Consider the following 23,257-nt stretch of genomic DNA (forward strand, 5'->3'; position numbering starts at 1 on the left):
CCAATGGCTGCGGGGGGCGGCCCTGCCTGCCCGCCTCGCTCGGCTACAGGATGGAAATTCCCGGCCTCCCCGGGGAGGGAGCTGGGGCTGCGCGCTCTGAAAGGCTCATTCATCCCCGCGCTGCCGCCGGCCCCGGCGCGTCCCCGGCCCGCAGGATGCCCCGCGCCCCTCTGGCGCTGCTGCTGCTGCTGACGCTGCTGCTGGCGGCCCCCCCGCCCCACGGCGGCTCCGACAGCCCCAAGGGCAAGCAGAAGGCGCTCCGCCAGCGGGAGGTGCTGGACGTGGTGAGGGATGCGGGACCGGGCACCGGGAGCGGGGCGGGCGGGGGTGGCGGGAGGGGGATGGAGGAGCCACGCAGCCCCTTTGTTTTTGGAAAGATGTGAAAAAAGCGGCTTTCGAACAGTCCAGTGGCCGCTCCGGGCGGGGCAGCGCCGTCCCGCGCTCTGGGGCATCTCTTGGTTCGGTTAATTGCGCCCTTGTTGTGCTGAATGGGGAAAAGGCGGAGAAGGCGCTGGACGGGCTGTGGCACAGACCGCGGGCTCTCGGCGGTCCAGTGTGTGTGTTTTAGAGCTTTCCCCGTCGGGGCAGGGTCGGGGATGGCGGCTGGGGCCTCATTCCCCGCCGTGCCCGGCACCGGGGGACATGGGCTGCCCTAAAACCTCTCTGCTCACCGAACACACTTTTCCCTGGAGTCCCTTGAATGCATTATTTCCTTTGGCGGCAGGGACTGCACACCACTCTGTTTGCGATTCCATTGCTACTAGAAACCTGAATGCATTGGGACTATCCTATCTCAGGGATAGATGACAGCAGGGAAATTTTCCAGTCCTTGGGATGCAGAAAGCAGATGTGAAGGTATCTCTGTGAGCTGCTGGACTGCCGTTCAGCTTCCATAGAAAATCAGTGGTATGGCCATTTCTTCCCTGATCTCCAGAGAGATCCCCTAAAGTGATGTGCTGGAAGCACCACTGCTAGCAAAGCTCCTTCCCTTTCACACTACTTCATTGCCTTTTCACTTTTATTGTGGGAATTGAATTGCATTGAGAATAAGGAGTCTGCACACATGGAGGAGCTAACATTTTCTGAGCAGTGTTTCAGAGTCCCTCACTTCTTTGAAATTGCTCAGTGCTTTTTGTGTGCGGCAGAGAGAGCAGCAAAGTGCGGGTAAATCAATGGGAGCTGACTCATCACAGCCCAGCTGTACAGAGGGCTGCAGCAGAGGCCCTGCCAGGGCACAATGGAGGCAGGACCGAGGGGGGATCCTGCCTTCAGTGGATGTTTAAAATATGTTTTATACATTTCCAGCTTAAAAAATACTTGACTTGGCAAGACAGACTAATTTGAGTTGGAGCGGAGCCCAAAGCCCAGGTGATTCTTGTGCTCCCATTTGTTTTTTGGGAGGTGCCATGGCTGAGGTGCTCTCCCTGCCTGGCTGTGGGTGGCAGCTCTTCTGTGAAGGCAGGCAAGCCCCTCTTGCTGTCTCTGGGGATGGGGGGCAATAGGGCAGAGCTCTGGCCTGCCCCAGCTCTTGCCTATTTCCACATCCAGGATTTCTGTGGTGAGTAACCACATGCAAAAGCCAGAGCCAGTCACTGTTACAAATAGAGTCCAGTGGGAAAGCAAGAGCAAAACCAGGTAACTGTTGCTGTGTGAAATAGAAATTTCCTTGCATTGTTCTCCTGGGTTGATGTGTGTTTTACCAACCGACCTTCTCTTCAGCTAACTTTTCTAAAATGTGGTTTTCTTCATGAAAATACTCCAATATTTCCACTGCCTTTAGCCAGCAGGATTTTCTTTGGTGAGGGTAGTAAGGGAAAGCTAGCAACCATTAGTCAAACTCTCATCTGACTTCTTACTAGACCTCTCCATATAGTCACTGATTATACTTTTGGTGTGGCTCCAGCTAAGGCTGTGATGGCTCAGCTGGTTTTTGCACCAGAGCCTTTGAAAAGGCAGCCTCAGTGAAGAAAACTCACCAGTCTCACAAAGGAAAGAGGGCAGGGGCTGTAGTTTGCAGCTCCTGTAGTGCAGACAGGGGCATGGCTGGCATGAGGGGGAATAGCTGCAGCACTGGTTCTTCTTGAAACTGAGGGGGATTTGGTGGTTTAGTGGTTTAAAGTAGATGAAGACAAATAAATGTGAGAAAGTGGAATAGCAGAATACAGCTATCTGTGAGGATTTGGGATGAAGACTGCAGGAAGCAGTCAGTCACCAGATGAGAAAGAGCACATGAAGGAAAAGCCATGGCCAGCCCCTGCAGGTTCCTGCTCAGCATTTCTGTGCTGGCTGACACCAGTGCTCCTCCCACAGCCCAGCACTCAGGCTGCTGTGGGAAGGAGCTCTGGGCTTCACAAACCTGCTCTCCAAGGTGGGCAATCCCAAGTCCCATAAAGTATGAAGGTGATCTATGTTAACATGGAGTTTGGGAGAGCAACATTTGACCTTTCCTAATACTGGGATGTTAGGAAGGATGTTAGTGTGCCCTCCTCCCACACGTGCCTTCCCACTATTACAAACAGGGTTCCTGAGTTCAGCTTTATCCCATGGTGCAGCTTCCCACATCCATTTGTGTGCATATTGGAGTCTGAATTATGGTGCTTGATCATGATTTCGTTGTGTACCAGAGGAGCAGTGACAGAAGAAAAGTGGTGTTAACCTTTGCTCTCTGAAATGGAAATTTTTTTTTTTAAAAAGGAAAAATAATAATGAAAATGTATTAGCATAGACAATTATACGAGTAATGGTGGGCTAGGAGAAAACAACTGTTAACATGCAACTTCTTTTTTGGTTTCTGTATTGAAATGTTTTGACTCTTCTGAGGTTTTCCGACAGGTTTTAATTCTTGGACTAGATAAATTTTTAATCTAGGACTTACGCATCTTTTAATTTAAAAAAATGGCATCTTATTTTACAGCAAATTCTGCTGGCACTGCTTATTTGAAAATTTATTCCTTTTTTTTTTCTTCTGTGGAACCATTTTCTTGGAGATGCAGAAATAGCCCATTGTGGCACAGCAGGGGTTTGTGTTTTGTTGTCATTCGTTCATGTTTGACTTGGTTAAGCTCGGAGTTAAGGGATGGAAGCAATAAGATCTGTTTGTTTTCCAGTATAATGGCATGTGCTTACAAGGCCCCAGTGGTGTTCCTGGAAGGGATGGAAACCCTGGAGCCAATGGGATCCCTGGGACACCTGGGATCCCGGGACGGGATGGGCTGAAGGGGGAGAAGGGCGAGTGCATGCGCGAGAGCATCGAGGAGTCCTGGACACCCAACTTCAAGCAGTGCTCCTGGAGCGCCCTTAACTACGGCATCGACCTCGGGAAGATCGCGGTAAGTCAGCTCTGCACCAACCACAGCAGGCTCCAGGTCTGCCTCTCTGTGAGCTGGGCAGCACCAGCCTCACACATTCCCTGCTGGGGCCTTTTTCTGCATGCAAGGGTGAACTTCTCAAAGACTTAGCAACTTCAGATTCCTCTCAGCTGTGTATCAGCTGTGTGCCTGTTTCATTTCTGGAATAGGGTTTTTGGAAGAATTTTGTAGCTGGTGTAAGAGTACATTTAGTAGTCCAGATCTGTAACTGTAAGGCTGAAGGTCACAGTACCAAAAAAGTACCTCTAGCTTGCCCAAAACAGGGCAAGGTTTTTACCACTTCAGTCCTAAGAAGGGATAGACATCTTTTATCTGTTAATTGAACTGGTCTTTATAACTCCTGCTTCAAAGTGGTTATTCACTGAAACTCAGTTGCAGGATGGTACTGCAAAGGATCAGCATTGCTCAGTCTTGCATTATGGAGGGAATCCTCATCAAAGCAACAGGAAGGGTAAGGGTATGTGGTCTTTCCCAGGAGCAGGTTCAGCTCAGGAGCAGAAGTGCCACTGGCACCCAGACTGACACAAATAGTCTGTCCTCCACTGCAGCTCTGGGTATAAAACTTCTATATAAAAAAAAAATCCCTGCTCAAACCCAGCTATGAAGCAAAGCCCAGAGTGACTACAGCAGTTTAACTGCTGTGCTGTGGCTAGAGGGAAAATCAGCTTTTCAGTACTTTAGTACTTTTCTCATTGACTTGTACTTGCAGAGCTGTCCCTATCTTGTTTGTTTGTTTGTTTGTTTGTTTCCCATGATACCCAGCATTTTGAAGACAGGTTAACAACCACTTAAAAACCTGAAAGTGGAGCTTTTATTGGGTATAAACTACTCAGAAGTCTTGTGATAACAGTTAAGTCCAGGATTTCTGTTGGCAAAGACAGAAACTGTGCTGTTTTGTCATGCAAGGACTGGGGGGTTGGACTAGATGCTCTTCAGAGGTCCCTTCCAATCCTTATGATTGTGTGATTCTGTGGCTTGAGTGCAGCTTTCAGAGAGCTTGTATCCCTTTACATAAATCCCAGAAGTTAACTAGGCTACCGACTTAACAGCAGGTGTTATCTAAATAAAGTTAAGAATTTCCATAATCTGTTTCTCCTTTACCACCTACAAGGCGCTGTTCTGATTCGCATCTTTGCACCACAAGCGATTTTCCAGGCTCTACTTATTTTTTTTTTCCCAGAGGGGACTAAAGAGAATAACCAAAACACTTTGAAAGAAATATATCCCTAAATCTGTGTCATAAATATAAACACACAGAAAACAAACAAGGTCACACCCAGAGGTCTGTAGCAAGGCACTTTTCCCTCCCGGCAGGAATGCACATTCACCAAGATGCGCTCCAACAGCGCCCTCCGAGTGCTCTTCAGCGGCTCCCTCCGGCTCAAGTGCAGGAACGCCTGCTGCCAGCGCTGGTACTTCACCTTTAACGGGGCAGAGTGTGCCGGGCCGCTGCCGATTGAAGCCATAATATACCTGGATCAAGGAAGCCCAGAGCTGAATTCTACTATTAACATACACAGAACTTCTTCAGGTATGTGTGCTGGGAGAGCAGAGGGGGAGTAGAAGGCAGCAGCAGCTACCCAAGGCAGAGACTGGCCAACTCACACTTGTTCCTCTTACTCTGCTGCCTCAGAGTTGGCTATTGATAAGTAATATTATTATAATTATTTATTAAGTGGCAATTTTTTTTGGTGGTATTTATATCTTGAGATTTAGAAATGGAAGAGATTTCTCTCCAGATAGGTCCACTGGTCTCTGCCACGACATGAATACAGAGACATTCTGTGCTGTATTAGCCTATGGAGAAACAGCCCTACTGCCAAGTAGACAGTGTCATCCTGGCTTAAAATACTGATATTTGCACATTATTTGTGCAAAAAATGAGACATTCCTCCTGCAATTTCTACTCTGATTTCAGGTGGGGCACAAAACTACCTCCAAAGTGAAATACTTGGGAGTAATTACTCATTTGCTTAGCAGAGGCAAATTAGTGAATTCATTCAACATAAAAGGATCTGACACTAAGAAAAGGGAATGTAAACTCTGTGCCTTTTCTCCATTTACCTCCCTGTACTGCATGACTACATGAAATCTAAGGTCTAGAGCTATTACAGGATTTTTTCAGCACAGGGGTAGAGCTGACTGGTCTTTATTACCCCACCTCCAACTAGTGGTGCTAGTGGAGCATCAGGAGTGGAACTTTATACAGAAGCAGTGATTTAGGAGTGGAAAAGCTAACAGGGTAGCAATCACCTTTACAGGGCTTAGCTGTAAATCAGGGATGGCTGTGCCCTCACCCCCTCCTATCACTGCTAGAAAGATGTCTGGGAGGGTATGAAGCTATATTCCAGCTCCCAGTGTAGAAATTTGGGCATTTAAAGCAGCAGGTATACGTCCCTTTTAGCCATTTTGTGGATTGTGATCTACTTCAGGTACTGCAGTGACTGTCAAACAGCAGCATGGACAGAAGCACTGCACAGCTGTAACTGATGCCACCACATCTCTACATCAGTTTTTATTTCTAAAATTGTTCTAAAATTCTTAAAACTGTTCACATTTAACTAAATAGCACAAGCTTGCAACGAACAGCTGTTCCTAAGTACTTGTGTCCACCTTCAGTTGTGAATTACAAAGGGATTGTGTCTGAGGTAACCTGGTTTTTGTCTCTAACCAGTGGAAGGTCTGTGTGAAGGGATCAGTGCTGGCTTGGTGGATATTGCCATCTGGGTTGGGACGTGCTCAGATTATCCACGGGGAGATGCTTCTACTGGATGGAATTCAGTCTCCCGAATCATCATTGAAGAACTGCCAAAATAACTTCCCTCTCTTTTTATAATACCTTTTATTTTTTTTTAAATTTTGTACTATTTTTTTTCAGAATTTATTTCAATAGAATTGGATGCAAGTACTGGACTGAAAGGCACCAAAGCCTTGCATCTGTAGCCTTTGTCTTGTTTTGCATATGGCAGAGGCTTTTTGTAATAATCATTTTAGAATACAAATATCAAAACCAAGTTCATTAACATTTTATATTTCTTTTTTGATGTAATACCACCACTGTTTTTAGAATTAACCGTAACTTTTTGTATCAAATAAATAAGACCTTTTACAAAAAAAATTTCTAGGTTATTTTATTGATCATTAATCTGTTTAATGTATTTTACATGTGTTATGATACACGATTTTTTAGAAGGCTTTATGGATAAAGTTCTAAGAAAGTAAAATAAATTCACACATAAAATTCACTCCTGTAAACCTGACTGCAGAAAAGGATGCTCTGTTGTTACAGTCTTGTCTCTCAACAAACTCCTGGTGACTGAACTGTGACCTAGACAAGGTGATAAGTGTTAAATACCTCATTATGAATAACTGAGCAAAACCAGACTATCTGAGATCTCCTTCCCCCTCTTGCTTGATAGACTAGATTTCAGTGTAACATCTATGACTGGTCTCCACTACTAAGATGAAGACACTAAATAATTTTACACTTACAACACTTAATTTTATTGCTCCAATAAAATAATTCTCCTTGATTTAGCCTTTCAGATATACAGAATCACTTTGGTGTTGGTTAAAAGCTAGATATATTAAACAGTTTAGAAGATACAGAAACAAGGCAGGTTGAAATGCCTAAGCTTTCAAAAAGTGAATTAGTAAAGTGAAACAATGATGTCACAGCTGTTTGACAAGTGACAACATTGATCATACCAACAGACATAAACTTCAGTGTTTTAAGTGTTTTCTTCCAAATGCTGTGACATACTCAAGTGTTTTAAAAATTTGTACACCTTCTAAAGAGAAACAATAGTCATGTTTGTATTACAAAATCAATTTTACATTAATAAAATAAAAAACCCACAAAAAGCATGTACAACATGCAAAAATCTCCTTTTCCCAGAAATTAGAAGGAAAAAACCCCATTGAATCTGAGATAATGAATTTATTCCAGCTATTTAGGATTAAATCTCAACTTCTTTTCTGAACAGGCTGTAAGACTTCCCCCAGGCATCTCTTGGGTGAGGAGCTCTTGCCTGTAACTGTTGTTGCAAATACCAGGGGAGGAGGATACCTGCAGTGAGGGGAGCACTTGGGCTTGCCCAGCTGCAATATGCTGTGTGAGATTTGCTGCAAGCCAGCACGTTACACAGCTGGTATTTTGTCTCTGAAGAACTGTAATGTTTTCACTGGCTTGGATGATGATTTTAAGGTATCTGAACACAAACAAGTTACTATGAGCTGAGCTGTGGTGTGAACTTACAGAACGTCAGTACACACACAGTGAGCGATTGTGCACACGCTCACAGCCTGTCTTTGCATTTGTCCTGAAGCACAAGTAAGCTGCTCTGGGCCCAGAGCACACTAATCCAGGGCAGTACATGCACAGCTTTTTCTCTTTTATGATGTTTTCACAATATATTTTGGACCCTGGGTGGCGGAGTTAACTCAGTGTTCCATTAAATTCATTCTGTGTACCACAAAGCACATAAACCCTGGTAAACACCCTCCAAAGGCAGACGCTGCTGTTATGGATCTACATAATTTACATTGTAAACTTCCAGTAAATTTATCTTCAGCTAAATACACACAGAACCTCCTGTAATAAAAACCAAAGCCAGCAATACTGGCCCCAGATGAGATTATTCTTTCCGATGAGATAATCAACTGTATCAGTAGAGGGGATGGGATTGTGGAAGTGTAAATTATTAATGTAGTTAGTAATACACAAAATGTGGTATGTGGCAATAGTGTCTACAAAAACAAGCAAGTGGATCCCTGAACAAAGATTCAAAATGCTGAGTAGTTTCTGCAGCTTTCCAGATTTTAACTTAAAATTTAAACCAAGTGCTATTCTGTTAATTTTTTATTAAAAATTGTTCTGTGCTTTAGGTTAGTCTGGGTAAACAGGAAACTTCTCTAAGTGATTATTCTGCTCCCTACCTAACTGATAATTTCCCAGTAACTGTTGGAGAGCCTTTGTGAACTTATTTCCTAGTTAAATGATACTTACTAGATACTTAATATCTTCATACAGACAGCAGAAGGCAGGCGTTAGGGTCAGTAATATCTTTTCTTAAAGAAATAAAACCCCAAACCACCAAATCCAGAACTCTAAAAGGTACATATCCTTGATGGCAATTATTGGTGTGGAAAAAACCCATAATTATACAAATTTACTGAGATGTACTATAAGTTAATTTATCAGTAAGTTAGCAATCAATATATTAACATATATTCCTTAAACTAAATCAGAAGACATTAATGGATTGTTCTGGTTTTTTTTTTTTTTTTTTTTTTTTTTTTTTTTTTTTTTTTTTTTTTTTGTTTTTGTTTTGTTTTTGTTTTTTTTTTTTTTGAAGAAAGTCCTGTGCACAGGATTTTTTTTAGACTAGAAATCTTTTTTTCCAGAGAGTATTATTTAAAGTAAGTGTGGTCTTATTTGCTATTACACTGGTTTAAACAATGCATCACTATGGGATTACAAGGGAAAAAATCCTCAGTTTTAAAATGTAAGCTCACTTTCAAATATACATTTACTTAGTAATATTTGGTCAGTTGTATCATTAATGGAGACAGACTGGCACAGAAAGAGATGGAGAGAGAATGAAAGAGAGAGAAAATTAAGTGGCCAGCAATGCATGCACTTTTAGCACATCAGTCTGCTGCTAAACCCAAGTCAAAAACCACAGTGCAAGTCTGTCCTGGTATGAGACAAAAGCTTGAGTTTCATTACAGTTGCAATTATTCAAACACAAGAACAGACAGCTGTTTTAAAAAAACAATTTCAGTTTCCAAACTGCACCCCACTGAGGCAGCATTTTTGTGTTGGATGAGCAATGGAGTCTGGACCATTCCATATCCTAAAATCTGATGAATAATACAAAGGTGGTTTCAGGTGACATTCCTTGTTTTAATGAGACTCAGAGATTTAAGAAAGTTTTGACAGGCCCCAGGGTTGCTTTCATATGAAGTTTTCCACTTGTGCAGGAGCAGAATCTCAGCAACTGTTATCTTGAGACTTGTTGAAACTGCTTAGTGGGTTATTCCAGATAGGCCAGGATGAATGGAATTGCTGTGCAGCTGCCTTCACCCAGTCAGAGCACTATTATTTCACAGTTGCAGACATCTGCCTCAGGCAGACACAGCTGATTCAGAGAGAAAGGCAGCAATGCTGGAACATTCCACAGGAGAGATGCTGGCAGGGTTTATTGTCTCTACATTCTTTCCTCAAAATATCAGATCAATTCAAAGTGTCAAAGAAGACCGCTGAACTAAATTTCTCCCAGATCATAAATATAAAAAACAAAGGATAGATTCCTTCCTAGGAACACAAGTTCATACCTTTAATTATTTTCTTTTCTAAAGCCAAGTAAAAAGCCAGACACATTTTCATAAACTACAAATGTAATACAGCAGGCAGGAGTCACTCTGATCACATTAGGTATAATTCCTTTATAAAATCCATGAACACCTTCTTTCCTTTGAAGACAAAAAAAAATTTTGGTTTTAATTAATGTCTTTTAATAGAAAAAAATCAGACATAAAACAAAGCCTGGCATTTTATTTCACACACTCCCACTGAGAGATGTACTTCAGGTTAAAAGCTACAATTTCAGACAGTGGTTAAAGTGCATCAAGTATTAACCCATCATTTTTTCTTCTGAACATATAATAGCGTTACATAGATCAGCTATTTAGCCCAGACTTTGAGTGGTTTTTTGTGGGTATTGTCTAAGTAGAAGGCAATTTACTATCTTTCTTCATGCTGTGAGAACTGGCTAAACAACTAAGAAAATTCAGCATTCATTTTTTGAGAATTTAAGCATCTCCTCCAGAATTTTGATTCTAATGGCCAATAAATGATAATCTAATTTGACCCGATTTGAATCAGTGTGTCATTCTAGGGCTGTTAAAAAATTTCAGAGACATTAAATCTCAGCTCTTTAGGTGCAGGACTCACAGGCCTAGGACACCTGGAAGGACAAGTAAACAGAGAGATCCTGAGAAATGCTTGGCTGTGGTTCACACTACCCAAGTCACGTTTGTTTCATCATGAGCAAAGTACTGGCTCCAGAATGGCTGTACTACACTTTATCAGAACTAATAAGCCTTCCTGTAGCCTGCAGCACTGAAGGGCACAGCACTGATACATCAGAGCTATTTTTGCTCTGAATTGCCTCCAGTCAAAATGGTTGTACAGCCCCTGAACCGAGGGTGCTCCTGGAAGAAAACAGCCTCAGTCACTTATTCAGCTGACCCAGGGCTCCATTCCCACCTCTCCAGCAATATCCTGCAGCTCAGAAGCTGTGTCCAAAGCAATGGATGCACATGTAGAGGTGGCCACTCTCAGTAACTACAGTCCTGTCTGAAAACTCTCTCCCGCACTGTGGAGCTCAGGGAAGGAGCTTTGTGAGAAGATAGGAACAGGTGTGAGGTCACAGGTCTATAAAGGTCCTAGAGGAAGCTGGGACTAGACTACAAATGCAGTCAGGCCCCAGGGTAACCCAGAGACATCAGTATAATCAGCTCTGGCTAGCTCACTTCACCTTGCCAGGAATTTGGATTAGCCACAACTCTCAGCAGCACAACATTCCTGTCCTATGTGATAAGCTAAAGCAGTTCAAGACAGACAACTTAATTTAGTTTCCCTAACTGGCCATGACAATGTTATTTTTTAGCCTGTGAAATTTGCTGGAGAAGAGAGAAGGGAGACAAAATAAAAAATAGAAACAAATAAACCTGCAGGGGGGCACTGACTCTCTGTCTCCTCCTCTCTCCTTAGCTTACTGCTGCTGGTGGCATCTTGCACAATATGGCTTTGTACAACTAACACTTTGTTTGCTCTGAACTGTACTGGTTCTGCAAGTCAGCACAGAAGCCAGTAAGGGAAGCTCTGATTCTGTAAAACTCAGTTTCCAACATGTAGGCTTTTAATTTTGCACACCTACCTCCATGTCCTGCGGATCACATCAAACACCCCAGAATATGTGTTATGCTGGTCTTGGAGACGAGCTCGCACAACTTGATAGGGATATGTTGCTACCACAGCAAATATTTTGGATATGGCTGCCATCATTATGTATTCCACAGTGTTCTAAAAGCAACAAAAATTTTCAGGCTTGGCTTAGGTATGGATTAAATTAGCCAGTTCCAAAAATCTTATTTGATTTTTAAATGTACAACCAAACAATACTCTGGATTTTTCCCCTTTATAATACAACACATTAAAAAGAAATGCCAGTGTTTACTACATACAGTGCTACGAGTAATTGACTGTAAAACATGTTGTGCCTTCTCATTCCCATCAAGAGAAACTATTCTTCCAAAAGTAGCTACCTTCGCCCAAGTTGCACCCAAATGGTTTTCCAGGGTTTAACACCACTCCCTCTGGTTCCACAAAGTAAGAAAAAACCCTCATTTCTTCCTCTAAAATTCTCAAAACATTTGCCAAAATAAGAAGTTGGTTTTCAATAACAGTGAAAACCAGTTGCTTGATCCTAAAAAGTGAGAAAGTATTATTTCCTTCTATATATTCTGCATTTCAATTCATATACCAATACTTTGCACAGCTGGCTGCTGTATAACCTGACAAATGGAATCAACTTCTATTTATTGACATGCCACAACATAATTTTAATCTCAAGCATCATACCAATTTTGTATCTGATACTCTGTTTCTATACTTGTTGTATCTCTCTTTCAAATCCTCGTACGCCATGAATTGAAGTGCTCCATGTGATGTTCCAAACAGACCAGGCACAAATCCCTAAAAAAAAGATAAAAAAAGGTTAAGGGATAATGCACAAAACCTAAACAACTTGACAGAGCACAGCTCACACACCTACATTTTTCCTCCCTTAATGTACAGACTCTGCCTCTCTGCCTGCACAGCTGTTGCAGTCTGACTCAGGTATTCTTAAGGGCAGGCATCACACAAACACGTAATAAATGCTACTTTTCTGACATGTTTGTGTCTATATAGAATCATAGAATCATTTTGGTTAGAAAAGACCTTTAAGATTATCAAGTCCAACCATAAAACTGACACTGCCATGTCCACCACCACACCATGTTCCTGTGGGAGAAGAGAGTGAGCTGCTCCAGCACTGTCCTTCTTACACACACAAACACACGAAAATATGCATCAACCTTTAGCTTCAAAAAAGTTGAAATGAAGAGCGAAAACAGGTACTTTTTGAACTGTATCCACAAGAAAGAAAAGGCAGGAGTTGCCCCGGAAGCAGGACTAACTCCATTAAAATGAGCTGCCAGCTGCATGGGTTCTGAAATGCACTAATTCTCTTTTTGAAGAGTTGGTCACTTACATTAAAAAACATGAATAAATGGGGGTTTAATCATCTTGGCCAAAATGGGACTGAAAAGCTTGCTGCAAACTGTTGGGGGACAATTATAATGGAGTAAGTGATCAAAATGTGGCTAAAAGCACTTGAAGAAATAAAGTAAAAAAATATATATTGAACATTTTTATTGCCTATGATCCATTAAGGCAAGCAAAAGGAATTTAAAAATGTGCCCAGATGCCAAACTCTGTGTTAGATTAAAGGAAAGCACAAAATGTTGAATAAAGACTTATCAGTATATGATTAAAAGCCTGGAGAAGGTTAAAAAGAGAAGGGATGCCTGAAGGGGACAAAATAATAAAACTCCTAAATTGCAGAAAAACTCCCAACAACTAAAATTACAGCAGGCAAAAAATTGCACGGATAATACACAAAATACCACTTCAGGGATCAGCTTTCCAAATGCTACATATAGATTTCTAACATTTTTCAGTCATTCTGGAAATGATTTTTTAGAATTTCTTTAATACATGAGGATAAATTTCTTCTCACGGCAAGAAATAATGGTCATGAACTCGCCATCAGTGACCACAAACTGGTGAAATACATTAAGTGCCGGTGAAAGAAAAAAAACTTCCCCAAATGAGAACAAGTGGAATTCAACCACATATCAGTATTTTGTCAGCTGTAAGCACAATGGGAAGTTTGAAGCCAAAGGGCCCCAAGAGAAGGAAAAGAACAACTTTGGTTTTCAGAAATCCCGATCAGAGAAGAAAATAAAAGTAATATAAAAACAGAAGGAGCAGAAAAAAAATTATGAAAAATATTAAAGAAAAAAATATCTGGGTCAGCAAAAAAAGGAACAATATGAAACTTATAGACAGTGATACAGGGAAAACCTTCACAAACATTTCCTGGTGATTAGACAGTAAAACCACTAAAAGGCAGTGGAAGTAATTGTTCTCCACTTGGAAAGAATTAGAACAATGTCTTTATATCATAGAAGAATGAAGTAATACTTTCCCAGCCAACAAAAGAAGAACACTGAACAATCTTTAAGAGGACTAAACTTTTAAACTTAAGCCAGAAGGTCTGGGTAACTTGCACCCAAGAGTCCTAAAGCATCTCCTGGTTGTACTTCTTAAACAAATATCAGCATGATTTAAGTTTTGTGCTGATGAGAAAAGCTTCTAAAGACTGAGGGACTTCTAATGTTGGGCCAACATTAAAAAATGCAAGAAGGGAGTGAGGCAGCTGTCAGCCAATGTGCTTCAGTAAAATAGGAGCTGACCCAGGTTTCTACTGATCATAGAAAACAACATATTCTTATGGAAAAATGTTTCTAAGCAAAACTGTTTTCTTCACAGCACTGAAATATCTTGGCTGAGAACGTTTTTGAAACATTTTCTATTTTGTTATTCTTAGAGTAATTAAATACAAAATTCTTTCTTGCCATAAAATTTGATAGAATTTAATATTTAGCTTGATCCATATTATGACCGTAAAGATTTACGGTCATATTAAAGTTTATAATAACTTCATGTATTTCTTGGTTTTTTTTTTTTTTTTTTTTTTTTTTTTTACTTTAATATGTGAAATATATCCTTAGAAGATTTTTGCCATGAAGGCATGACAAGATAAATGGTTCCTCAAAGAAGTCCTGCTTGAATTCTCTTTTAAAGGGTTAGAATAGACAGAATTAAATGTATGATTAGAAATTTAAATGGCATATAATTCTGAGCAGCAGACAGTGGGACTAAAGAAATATTTTCAAGTTGGCTTAAAATGTTTTAAGTGCTGAAAATCCATGACAAGAAGAATATGTCCTGTTGGTTAGTATTTCAAGGTTATCCATCACAATAAAAAGAAAAAAAGGCAAATGTACACACTGGAAAACCTGTGCTTCTTAGTTAAGAAGGGAACAAGGTTCATGTGGTGATGTGGTACTCACATCACTGCCTGAAGAGCTTGACAGCACTCAAGCCAGCATTCAGCCTCTGCTGTGTGTTCCAAAAGAATGCAGCAAATACTCCTTGTAATCTCTCCAGTGTGGTCTTAATTTGGGCTCTCAGTGTGTCAAAGACCAGCAATATCTGAGTGTCCCGCTCTGAGAACTTGTGCAGACAAGACACTGAAGTCACCATTATCATCTTGATTCCTTCATGGTGAAAAATCTTTTAAGTGAATGCCACTTATACTTATGTCTCTGTGTAGAACCAGCAACTTCAGTTAAAATCAAGATGGCCAAATCTCAATGGATTTTGCTATGTGCAGGTACCAATATATAGAAAGCTTATAAGCTTCACATTTACAAGAAAAGTAACAGAAGAAAAAGCATTGCAAAATAAAGAGAGGTAAGTGCCTTAGCCCTTGAGGAACCAGAAAAAGTACTTTGCCCTCAGAGCATAGAATCTGGCCTACCAAAGCTGAAATGACAACACAGAAGTGTCCAAATATGTTTCACTTGGTAACGAGCACACATTACTGTTATGATTGTTGTTGTAGTCAGCATACCACATTATTATTCTCAGTCTTGATGAACCTGGATTTTACTTTAATCTCCTTATATTTTCTACATTTCCTGTGTATTTTACTCTTGTTTATTAAGCATTGCTCTATTTCCAACTGCTGCTTCTATATCATCAATAAAAGAGAATAAAAATGCACACACAGAACTATGAAGGCCATGAAGGATGTTAGTTGCATTACTGACTGATGTCAGACTCTAGACTGTACACCTAACAGTTTCTCAACAGCTCAGAGATATTTTATGTTTTCCCAAAAGCACCAATCCTACAATCTTACAACTATTTTACCATGTCTGGTCACTCCTACCTTATGCTTGAAAAGAACAACACAACACTTCATAACGTGAAGATGGTTGCATGACATTCAACTTCACGGCAAAGTAATTTTTAGAGCTCAGATGTCCAGCAGACCCATGGGTGTGTTCAAACTACATAACCCCAAGCTGTTTTTTTTTAATTCAGCCTGTGTGCAACAGAGCAGCTCTGTTCCCAGTCATCAGGGGCATAGAGAGCAAAAGACAAAGCCAAATGGATGGATGGAGTGTGTGGAAGATCACTGACTGGATAATTACTGGGGTAATGAGTGAAGGAGACTCCTCCTGCCTTTTCAAAACTGGGCCAAATTCAAGAGAAACAGCTTACTGAGAAACCCAGATTCAGACCAACTATATCTGATGGACAAACAATACACAGCAGAGCTAATACAAACAGCTTTGATCCCTGCTAGAAAGATTGATGTAGCCTGACATTACCAGTTTGTATCTCAAAGGATTTGCTCAGATCAGTAACAGCATCTGTGCAATAAAGAGCAATATTAAATTGTTTGGTCAGAAACACCATTCTTTAGAAGACAAATCTCAAACAGAAAAATCTCCTTCTAGATTTTACTTCCAGTTCTATCTGAGAAAGTTGTTTTATTTGAGATCTCTTCATTTACAATAAGCTGGTTCTATCTGAGATCCCCTTATCTGTTACAAGGAATGCTATCTGAAATGAAGATTATGAGGAAAAAGAAGACAATTGTGTGTACTACAACTCCTGTGACTCAGGCCAATTAACAAAACTGTACAATTTCAAATAGAGCCAGAAAAATAAAAACTCCTCCAAACACTGAAATGGAGGAAGGCTAAGCCATATACAAGTCAAAGAGTCACCTGAAGAGGTGGCCTTTTCCCCCAGTATAGATCGGGTGGAGAGAGTCCTGACGTCAAATGGAAGTTGCTCAGTGTGCATACTTATGTAGGTCACTCAGGACCTATTTAGGTCACCTTCTTTGCAGATTTAAGCAAGTAATTTGCTCTTTCAAAGGAAATAGCTGCTTTAGTCCCACATTGCAGATTAACACTACAAAGAAGTGTCTAGTGCCAAAGGCGACACATGCTACTCGCACGAATAATCTGAAAAGAAGGGTGGAAGGACATCTTAAAACCTAACAGATCCAAGAAATCAGAACTTATCTACATGGAACAGAGCAGACATCCAGGCAGGCAAATCACAAATCCTGACAATTTCAATTTAGGAATAAGTAAGGTGCCTTGTTCCTGGTGTTAGAATTTGGCATTCATTGCCATGAAGCACATATGTCTTACAGAATAGAAAAGATCACATTTTTCACTGAAAATAAAAGAAGCTAATGTTCAGTAATCAGGACAGTTTCTAAGAGAAACTCGTCTTTTTCCCTATCCCTGGCAGTGTTCAAGGCCAGGCTGGATGGGCTCTGAGCAGCCTGGGCTAGTGGAAGGTGTCCCTGCCCATCATAGGGGTGTTGGAACAAGAATATCTTTAAGATCTCTTCCAACCCAAGCCATTCTATGATTCTATGATTCTGCAGCAATACTTGCAGAAGAGCCAGACTGAACTAAAATAGGTTTCTTCACAACTTCCAGGCACTGATGACTGCATCTTGATGTCATGACCTGAACGGAGTAGGAGGAGGCAAAAAGTCCAAATCTTGTTGCCACCTGTTTCCCTAAATTAAAGGGAACAAAAAAAAATACCCACACGCAGACCATATTTAGAGGTCTGCAAATTTAATGTATCTAGAGCTGACAGATTACAGACATCAATAACCAGAGAGCAAATAGGCAGTTGTGAAACTATCCACTGTGGAAGAAAAAATTAGCAAGTACTTTAGTCATGTTATCTTTCAGAAGGTGTTAGAAATACAGAGATGAGGGATAAAACACAAGGAAGTACTACCAGCAACATAGGTTACACTGTTGCTGCCCTGCTTATACAAATTCTAATTATGGGAAGATTCAAAAAATTACAAAGCAGTTTATCAACAGTATAAGGACTTTTCTTCTGGCTAAGCCTTTTTGCTGCAGTTCTTCAGTGGGAAAGACTCACAGAATGAAAGAGAGCTATTACAAATTTTTTTTGGTAAAATATTTGGTAAATATTCAGAAGTCTCACCATGCTACTGGATGGCGCCAGACAATCCTGGAATTTTTCTTAAATGTGATTACCTTATATAAGCCACGTACGCCCTCTGTCTTGTATATCTTTATAAGAGCATCAAACATTCCTCTGTATTGCCGCTTGGAGGGATCCACGCCAGCGTTATATTGTAGCACAAGTCGAGTCTTGGTTACCCATATTGGGTTTGTAATGCAGAGAGTCATGGCTCCTGAGAACAGACAGAAGTTACACTCATTGTTATGCCAACTCCACAGACTGTCCCAGTTTGATCAGTTCAATGTAACACAGGCTTCTACAATGACAAAACTACTTTTCCTACCAGAGCATTCAGATTGTTTAAAACAGGTGACGTTTATGCACTCCATTGCTCTCTTTCTCTCCCTTCAAAGCTCATAGTCAAGTCCACTTCACTCCTGCTGGGGGTACTTTTGCAGGGCACCTGTATTTTTGCACATTCCTAGTACAGCCCCTTTTATGCTTCACCTTTCCACAGTTAGTTGTATAATCCAATGTAGACGGGAAATGTAATTTCTTAATGTACCACTGATTATCCAAGTTATTCTTCAGAATACAAGAATTCAAAATTTAATGGACACCTCAGTGATGAGAAATTTGCTTAATAATATTGACAGATTAATAGCAACAACCTGTTATAGCTTGATATGTTATTGAAAATGCCATTGTAGCAGAATCCATTACTATATTTCATGTCAAACAATATGCCTTATATTTCAACATTAAATGAATGCCTCAAAATCCTAATAAAAAGTCTTCCAAATTGCCTGTACAGCATGTAATGACAGGACAAGGGGGAATGATTCAAACTGAAAGAGAGTAGGTTTAGATTAGATATGGGGCAGAAATTCTTTACTGTAACAGTTGTGATGCACTGGAACAGGTTGCCCAGAGAAGTTGTGAATGCCCCATCTCTGGAAGTGTTCAAAAGCAGGCTGGATGAGGCTTTGAGCAGCCTGGTCTAGTGGGAGGTGTCCCAGCCAATGACAGGAGGTTGGAACTGGATTATTTTTAAGGTTCCTTCCAACCCAAACCATTCCATGATTCAATAGGCCACCTCCTTTCCAAGTCCAAGTGTTAAACATTTAATAAGTTAACAGTCTGACAGAGGCAGATTTCTGTAGCGCATTCTGGGACCCAATACACTACTAAATACGGAAAGTGCTTATACAGAATGAAAACAAAGACAAAAAACATTTTGACAACCACTAATTCTGTGCAAAACTGAAGGACCACAGTGACCCAACTCTTTGTGCTAGACATCTTTGTTTTATTTTCAGACAACAAACTATTGCATTTGGGCTGGAACACTTGCACTTGCCACCTGTAAGAAAAAACTGCACTGACAGAGAAAGGCAGCATATGTAAAGGCCACAAGTGAACATTAATCTTTGCATTTAACCTCACCAGCTTTTGCAGCTGACACTAGGTGTTCGCTTGCACTGAGACTTTCCATCTTCCCTTCCTTCTTGTAAGCTTTGATGGCATTGTAACTGGAAAACGTACAACATAATTTAGTAAAGCTGAAAACACACCAACATCACAAAAAAAACCCCAAGTCTAGAATGACATACCTGACCTAAGATCATGGCAGTACACAGCCTTTGAAGAAAAAGTATCCAAACTACCTTTGTTTAATTGATCTCTGTGCAGTTAGCTCTTTAAAGTGAGCTATGGTAGTATATATTTAAATTGTACAATTAAACCGACAGTATCAATGAGACTGCATCTTAAAAATTATCAGCTATCAAGAATTAACTTCTAAAAGAACTTTATTGGGAGCTACAGTGCTAGGTATCTATCCTCTAGCTCAGAAATACACTGAGCTTTCTTCTCATGATCCAGTTGGCAATCTTTGTGAATTAAGAAATTGCCAACAGAAGATGAAGTGTCAATAGCAATCTCCAGCAAAGCTTAAGGACTGAAGTACAACAGTAACAGAGACTAGACAACTGACAAGTGAGCATTGCATAGGCATGCCAGCTAACTAGTTCCTAAAATCTTTCAATTAATAGGGATAAGCAGTAAATCAGGTCACAGTTATAGAGTTAATAAAATAGAATATTAAAAAACAGGCTTTAAAAGCAAAGCCCATCAACTGACAAAAATGATGAAAAAACTGTTACTAAAATGATTAAAAACAATCAAACATTCAGTTTTAGTAAAAAAACTCATGCTCTTTAATTTTTAAGAAATCAATTTAGATTCTTGCTTTTCATGAGGTTTTAAGAACTTTGGCACTTTTAGAGAACTCTTCATGAATAGTATCACCACCTCTCAAATTCCTTAGTATTTTCACAGCATCAAGAGAATGCACTGTACCTGACAAAGGAACAGGTCTTTGACTCAAATTGCTTAAACTCTACAACAGCAAGCCATAATAAACATTACCAGACCTGGACTAGCCAAGAGAATGACAAGCTTGTAAGTCACTTGGCACATTTTTATACCTCACAAAGAAGATGCAATGTATATCTGAATGCTACATTGTGCAGGGTGTGAAACATTTTATGGTTCTACTTACAAGAAAAAGTAAAGTCCCCAGGAAGCCCCTGCTCCCACCATGTTTGGAGTTACCCCTTGATACAGGCCTCGAAGTCCTTCATGCTTCCAGACCGTGGTCATACAGTGGAGAATCCCATTGTACTTTGGCCTCAGCTCTAGTCCATCGCTTACTACAAAAGAAAGAAATTCAATTGGAAAACATTTCATGAAGCATAAAGTTCAACTGCTTCCAAGCCAACACAGGAGTCCACAGCCTCTAAAGCAAGCAATAAATAAACACAAAACCTAACTGATCAACTGTATTACTAGAGTTTTATTTCACAAGTAGGCAAGAGTTGGAGTTAACAGCTTTATAAGCCTAGAGTTCAAGAACTTGGGAAAAAAAAGGAGGGAAAAAGAAACAAACAAACAAACAAATAGATAACTCCATAGCTGAGTAAGAGGAAAATTCCCATTAATCTGACAAGGCTAAGTAAATGCACTTTTGTGCATTTTTGATGAGAAGCAGGTTTGAAGTTTTCTGTCTCTGTTTTTTAGCACTCCAGCAATTTTGCATCATACTTCAAGTGATATGGATGACACGTTTCTCCAAGTTGTTTAGACAAGTCCCAAGTAACAATCCTTAAATTCAAATTTAAAATGTTCTATAAAGCAATGGGTCACATCTTACTGATTCCCAAGTCAGTTTTTACTGGAATACTCAAAGGTTTCTTCTCCCACCTAATAAACTAACATCTGGTTGACCAAATACTCAGAAAATGTCACTTCAAAAATACAGAAAACACATATGCTTTTGTCTGACAAATCATGTAGAACATGGATGTCCACAAAACTTGGAGTGGTAACTATTATTGCTCCTACCATAACAGCAAGGGAGTAAGCCGATTACTAATGACATATGTGATACAGTCCATAGTGAGATGACAAGAGGTAACAGACACAAGCTGAAATACAGGGAATTCTGACCAGAACTTTTTATCCAGAGGAGTGGCCAAATACTTGAACAAGTTGCCTGAAGAGCATCTTTGGAGCTATTCAAAATTCTAGTACACAAGACTGAACAAACTGATCTAAGCAGAGCTTATCTGAGTAGAGGGTGAACTCCCTAGCCCTGTTCTGACTAAAATTACTCTATTATGACAACACAGCAGCAGCTGTCATTCTTAATACAGATGTATGGCTAGACTGCAACTGTACTGACAATTGACCTCAAAGTTTTACAAGAAGTGTAGTTTTTGTGTCCCCATCAAAATTAATCCTGGTAAACAGGCATTTTCTGTTCAGTGCCACATTTATTATTCATTCCCTTTGAATTGTGTGTCCAGTACAGCAGATTGTGACAGACTTGGTCATTAAAGACAAAATGCTTTTGCTGAGCACAGTGCGACAAGACCTCAACACCTTGACAACCACTCAAAACTCAAACACAAACACCTCTTTTCTCCTTCCTGAATTAAGTGTTGCTAGATCTTTCTCTAAGACATTTATAAACCTTTTTACCATGCAGACACTAGATCAAGTTTATAAACATATTAAACAATATGAGAAATCAGAGACACAAATACAAGTCTCTCTCTCTCAATGATGCTGCCAAGAATCTTCACAACATTCATTTCTGATACCAGCTCTTGCTCCCTGGTTGAAAACAAAATATAGGAATTGTTATTTTCAACCCAAAGAAGCATGTGAAAGTACATGACCTCCAAAAGCCACCTAATCCAAACCTGTACTCAAACTGGCTTTAATTAGCTCTGGTTACTTAGGGACACAACCAATTGACTCCTGAATGTTTCCATGGCTGAAGAGATTACATCCTCTCTGGGTAACCTCTTCCAGTATTTGACCATTCTCACAGTAAAATAACTGGAATTTTCCATGTTCACACTTGTGCCTATTCTTTTTCGCCCTACTAAGTATCTGGTTTTAAGAATCTGGCTTTACCTTCTCTGTGTCTTCCAATAATATTGTCATAGACTGGAATTTTAGCTCCCTTCAGCTCTTCCTTTCTGAGGCCAAACTGACCCTGTTCTGTCAGCCTGTTCCATGCCGTGTGCCCCAGCCCCTTCACCAGTCTGGTGGCCTCCACTGGAATCACACCAGTGTGTCACTGTCTTCCATCCTTGTCTGGAGAGCCCCAAACTAGACACAGTTCTTCTGACATAGCCTTACAAATAGAAAACAGAGAGAAAAGAGCCCTTCTGCTGGCTGTGCTTTGCCTGATGCAGCCCAGGATGTGCTCAACTAGGGCATGCAATGTTTTAAACTTTGTGAAACATCTCTGTGGTAGTTTGGTGTTTGGAGATCTTTAAACATCCATGTATCTATTTAAGAAAACAATCCAAAGATACAGTAAAATGTTTCAATCTCTCTGAAAGAGAATATGATAAACGGTGGACAAGTTTCTCAAACCAGCAGAAAAGTCAAGAGAAGTCACCACATTTCCCTGTGGGAAAAACAAACCAGTTAAGAGTTTTCTGCAGAACAATGCCACTATTGTTAACAACCACGGTTAATCCCAAATGGCCGCTAGGCTCTGACCGTTGAAAATATTTGGCATAAAGGCGAACTTTGAACGTGGGCTTGGGACGAAGCACCTGCTAAAAGGTCCTCCCATGTCCTCCGGCACCGGTGGTCAGGGAAGGGGGGAAGAGGCTGCCCAGCTCTCTAATCGGCCTGGAAGCAGCTCCAGGCACATCCTACAGTCCCTACAAGCGACAGGAAGCTTTGGGACAGCAGGGGAAAGAACCGGGGACCGTCCCTTTCGGCTTACGGGCGGTGTATTCCGAGCCGTGAGGCCGCGGCCGCGCAGGGGGCGCAGAGAACAGCGCGGGCCTTGCGCAGACAGCCCGGCGGGCTCGGGCACGGCGCTGCGCCTTCAGCGCGGGACGGCGGGGAGGGGCACGGCGGGGAGGGGCACGGCCTCACCTGCGAAGCGGATCTTGACGAGGTCGAGGGGGTGCAGGGCCAGCGTGGAGAGGACGCCGCCGCTCATTCCCGCCGCCAGGTTCTCCAGCCGCACGTGCCGCAGCAGGGAGCGCGCGGGCGGCTCGCCCGGCAGCGGCTCGCGCGCCGCGCACGCGGGGCCCGCTGTGCCCATCGCCGGCCGCGCGCGCGGGCAAAG

At 41.2% G+C, this 23,257-nt stretch overlaps 2 protein-coding genes across 2 annotated transcripts; one reads left to right on the top strand and one right to left on the bottom strand.

Annotated features, from left to right (window-relative positions):
• Positions 1-50: 50 nt before the first annotated feature.
• CTHRC1 (collagen triple helix repeat containing 1) lies at positions 51-9,578 on the top strand (the record flags this gene model as incomplete). Its single annotated transcript, XM_083869894.1, has 4 exons — positions 51-284; positions 3,108-3,329; positions 4,683-4,899; positions 6,043-9,578. 4 exons carry the CDS (start codon positions 51-53, stop codon positions 6,183-6,185), a joined length of 816 nt encoding a protein of 271 aa, XP_083726020.1. The 3' UTR covers positions 6,186-9,578.
• SLC25A32 (solute carrier family 25 member 32) lies at positions 9,256-23,233 on the bottom strand (the record flags this gene model as incomplete). Its single annotated transcript, XM_083869880.1, has 7 exons — positions 9,256-9,845; positions 11,315-11,460; positions 12,019-12,132; positions 17,664-17,824; positions 19,039-19,124; positions 20,156-20,306; positions 23,062-23,233. The coding sequence occupies 7 exons, from the start codon at positions 23,231-23,233 to the stop codon at positions 9,710-9,712; spliced, it is 966 nt and encodes a 321-aa protein (XP_083726006.1). The 3' UTR covers positions 9,256-9,709.
• Between the last annotated feature and the right edge of the window lie 24 nt (positions 23,234-23,257).

Source organism: Zosterops lateralis (assembly GCF_965231275.1).
Source record: "Zosterops lateralis genome assembly, chromosome: 1".
NCBI lineage: Eukaryota > Metazoa > Chordata > Aves > Passeriformes > Zosteropidae > Zosterops > Zosterops lateralis.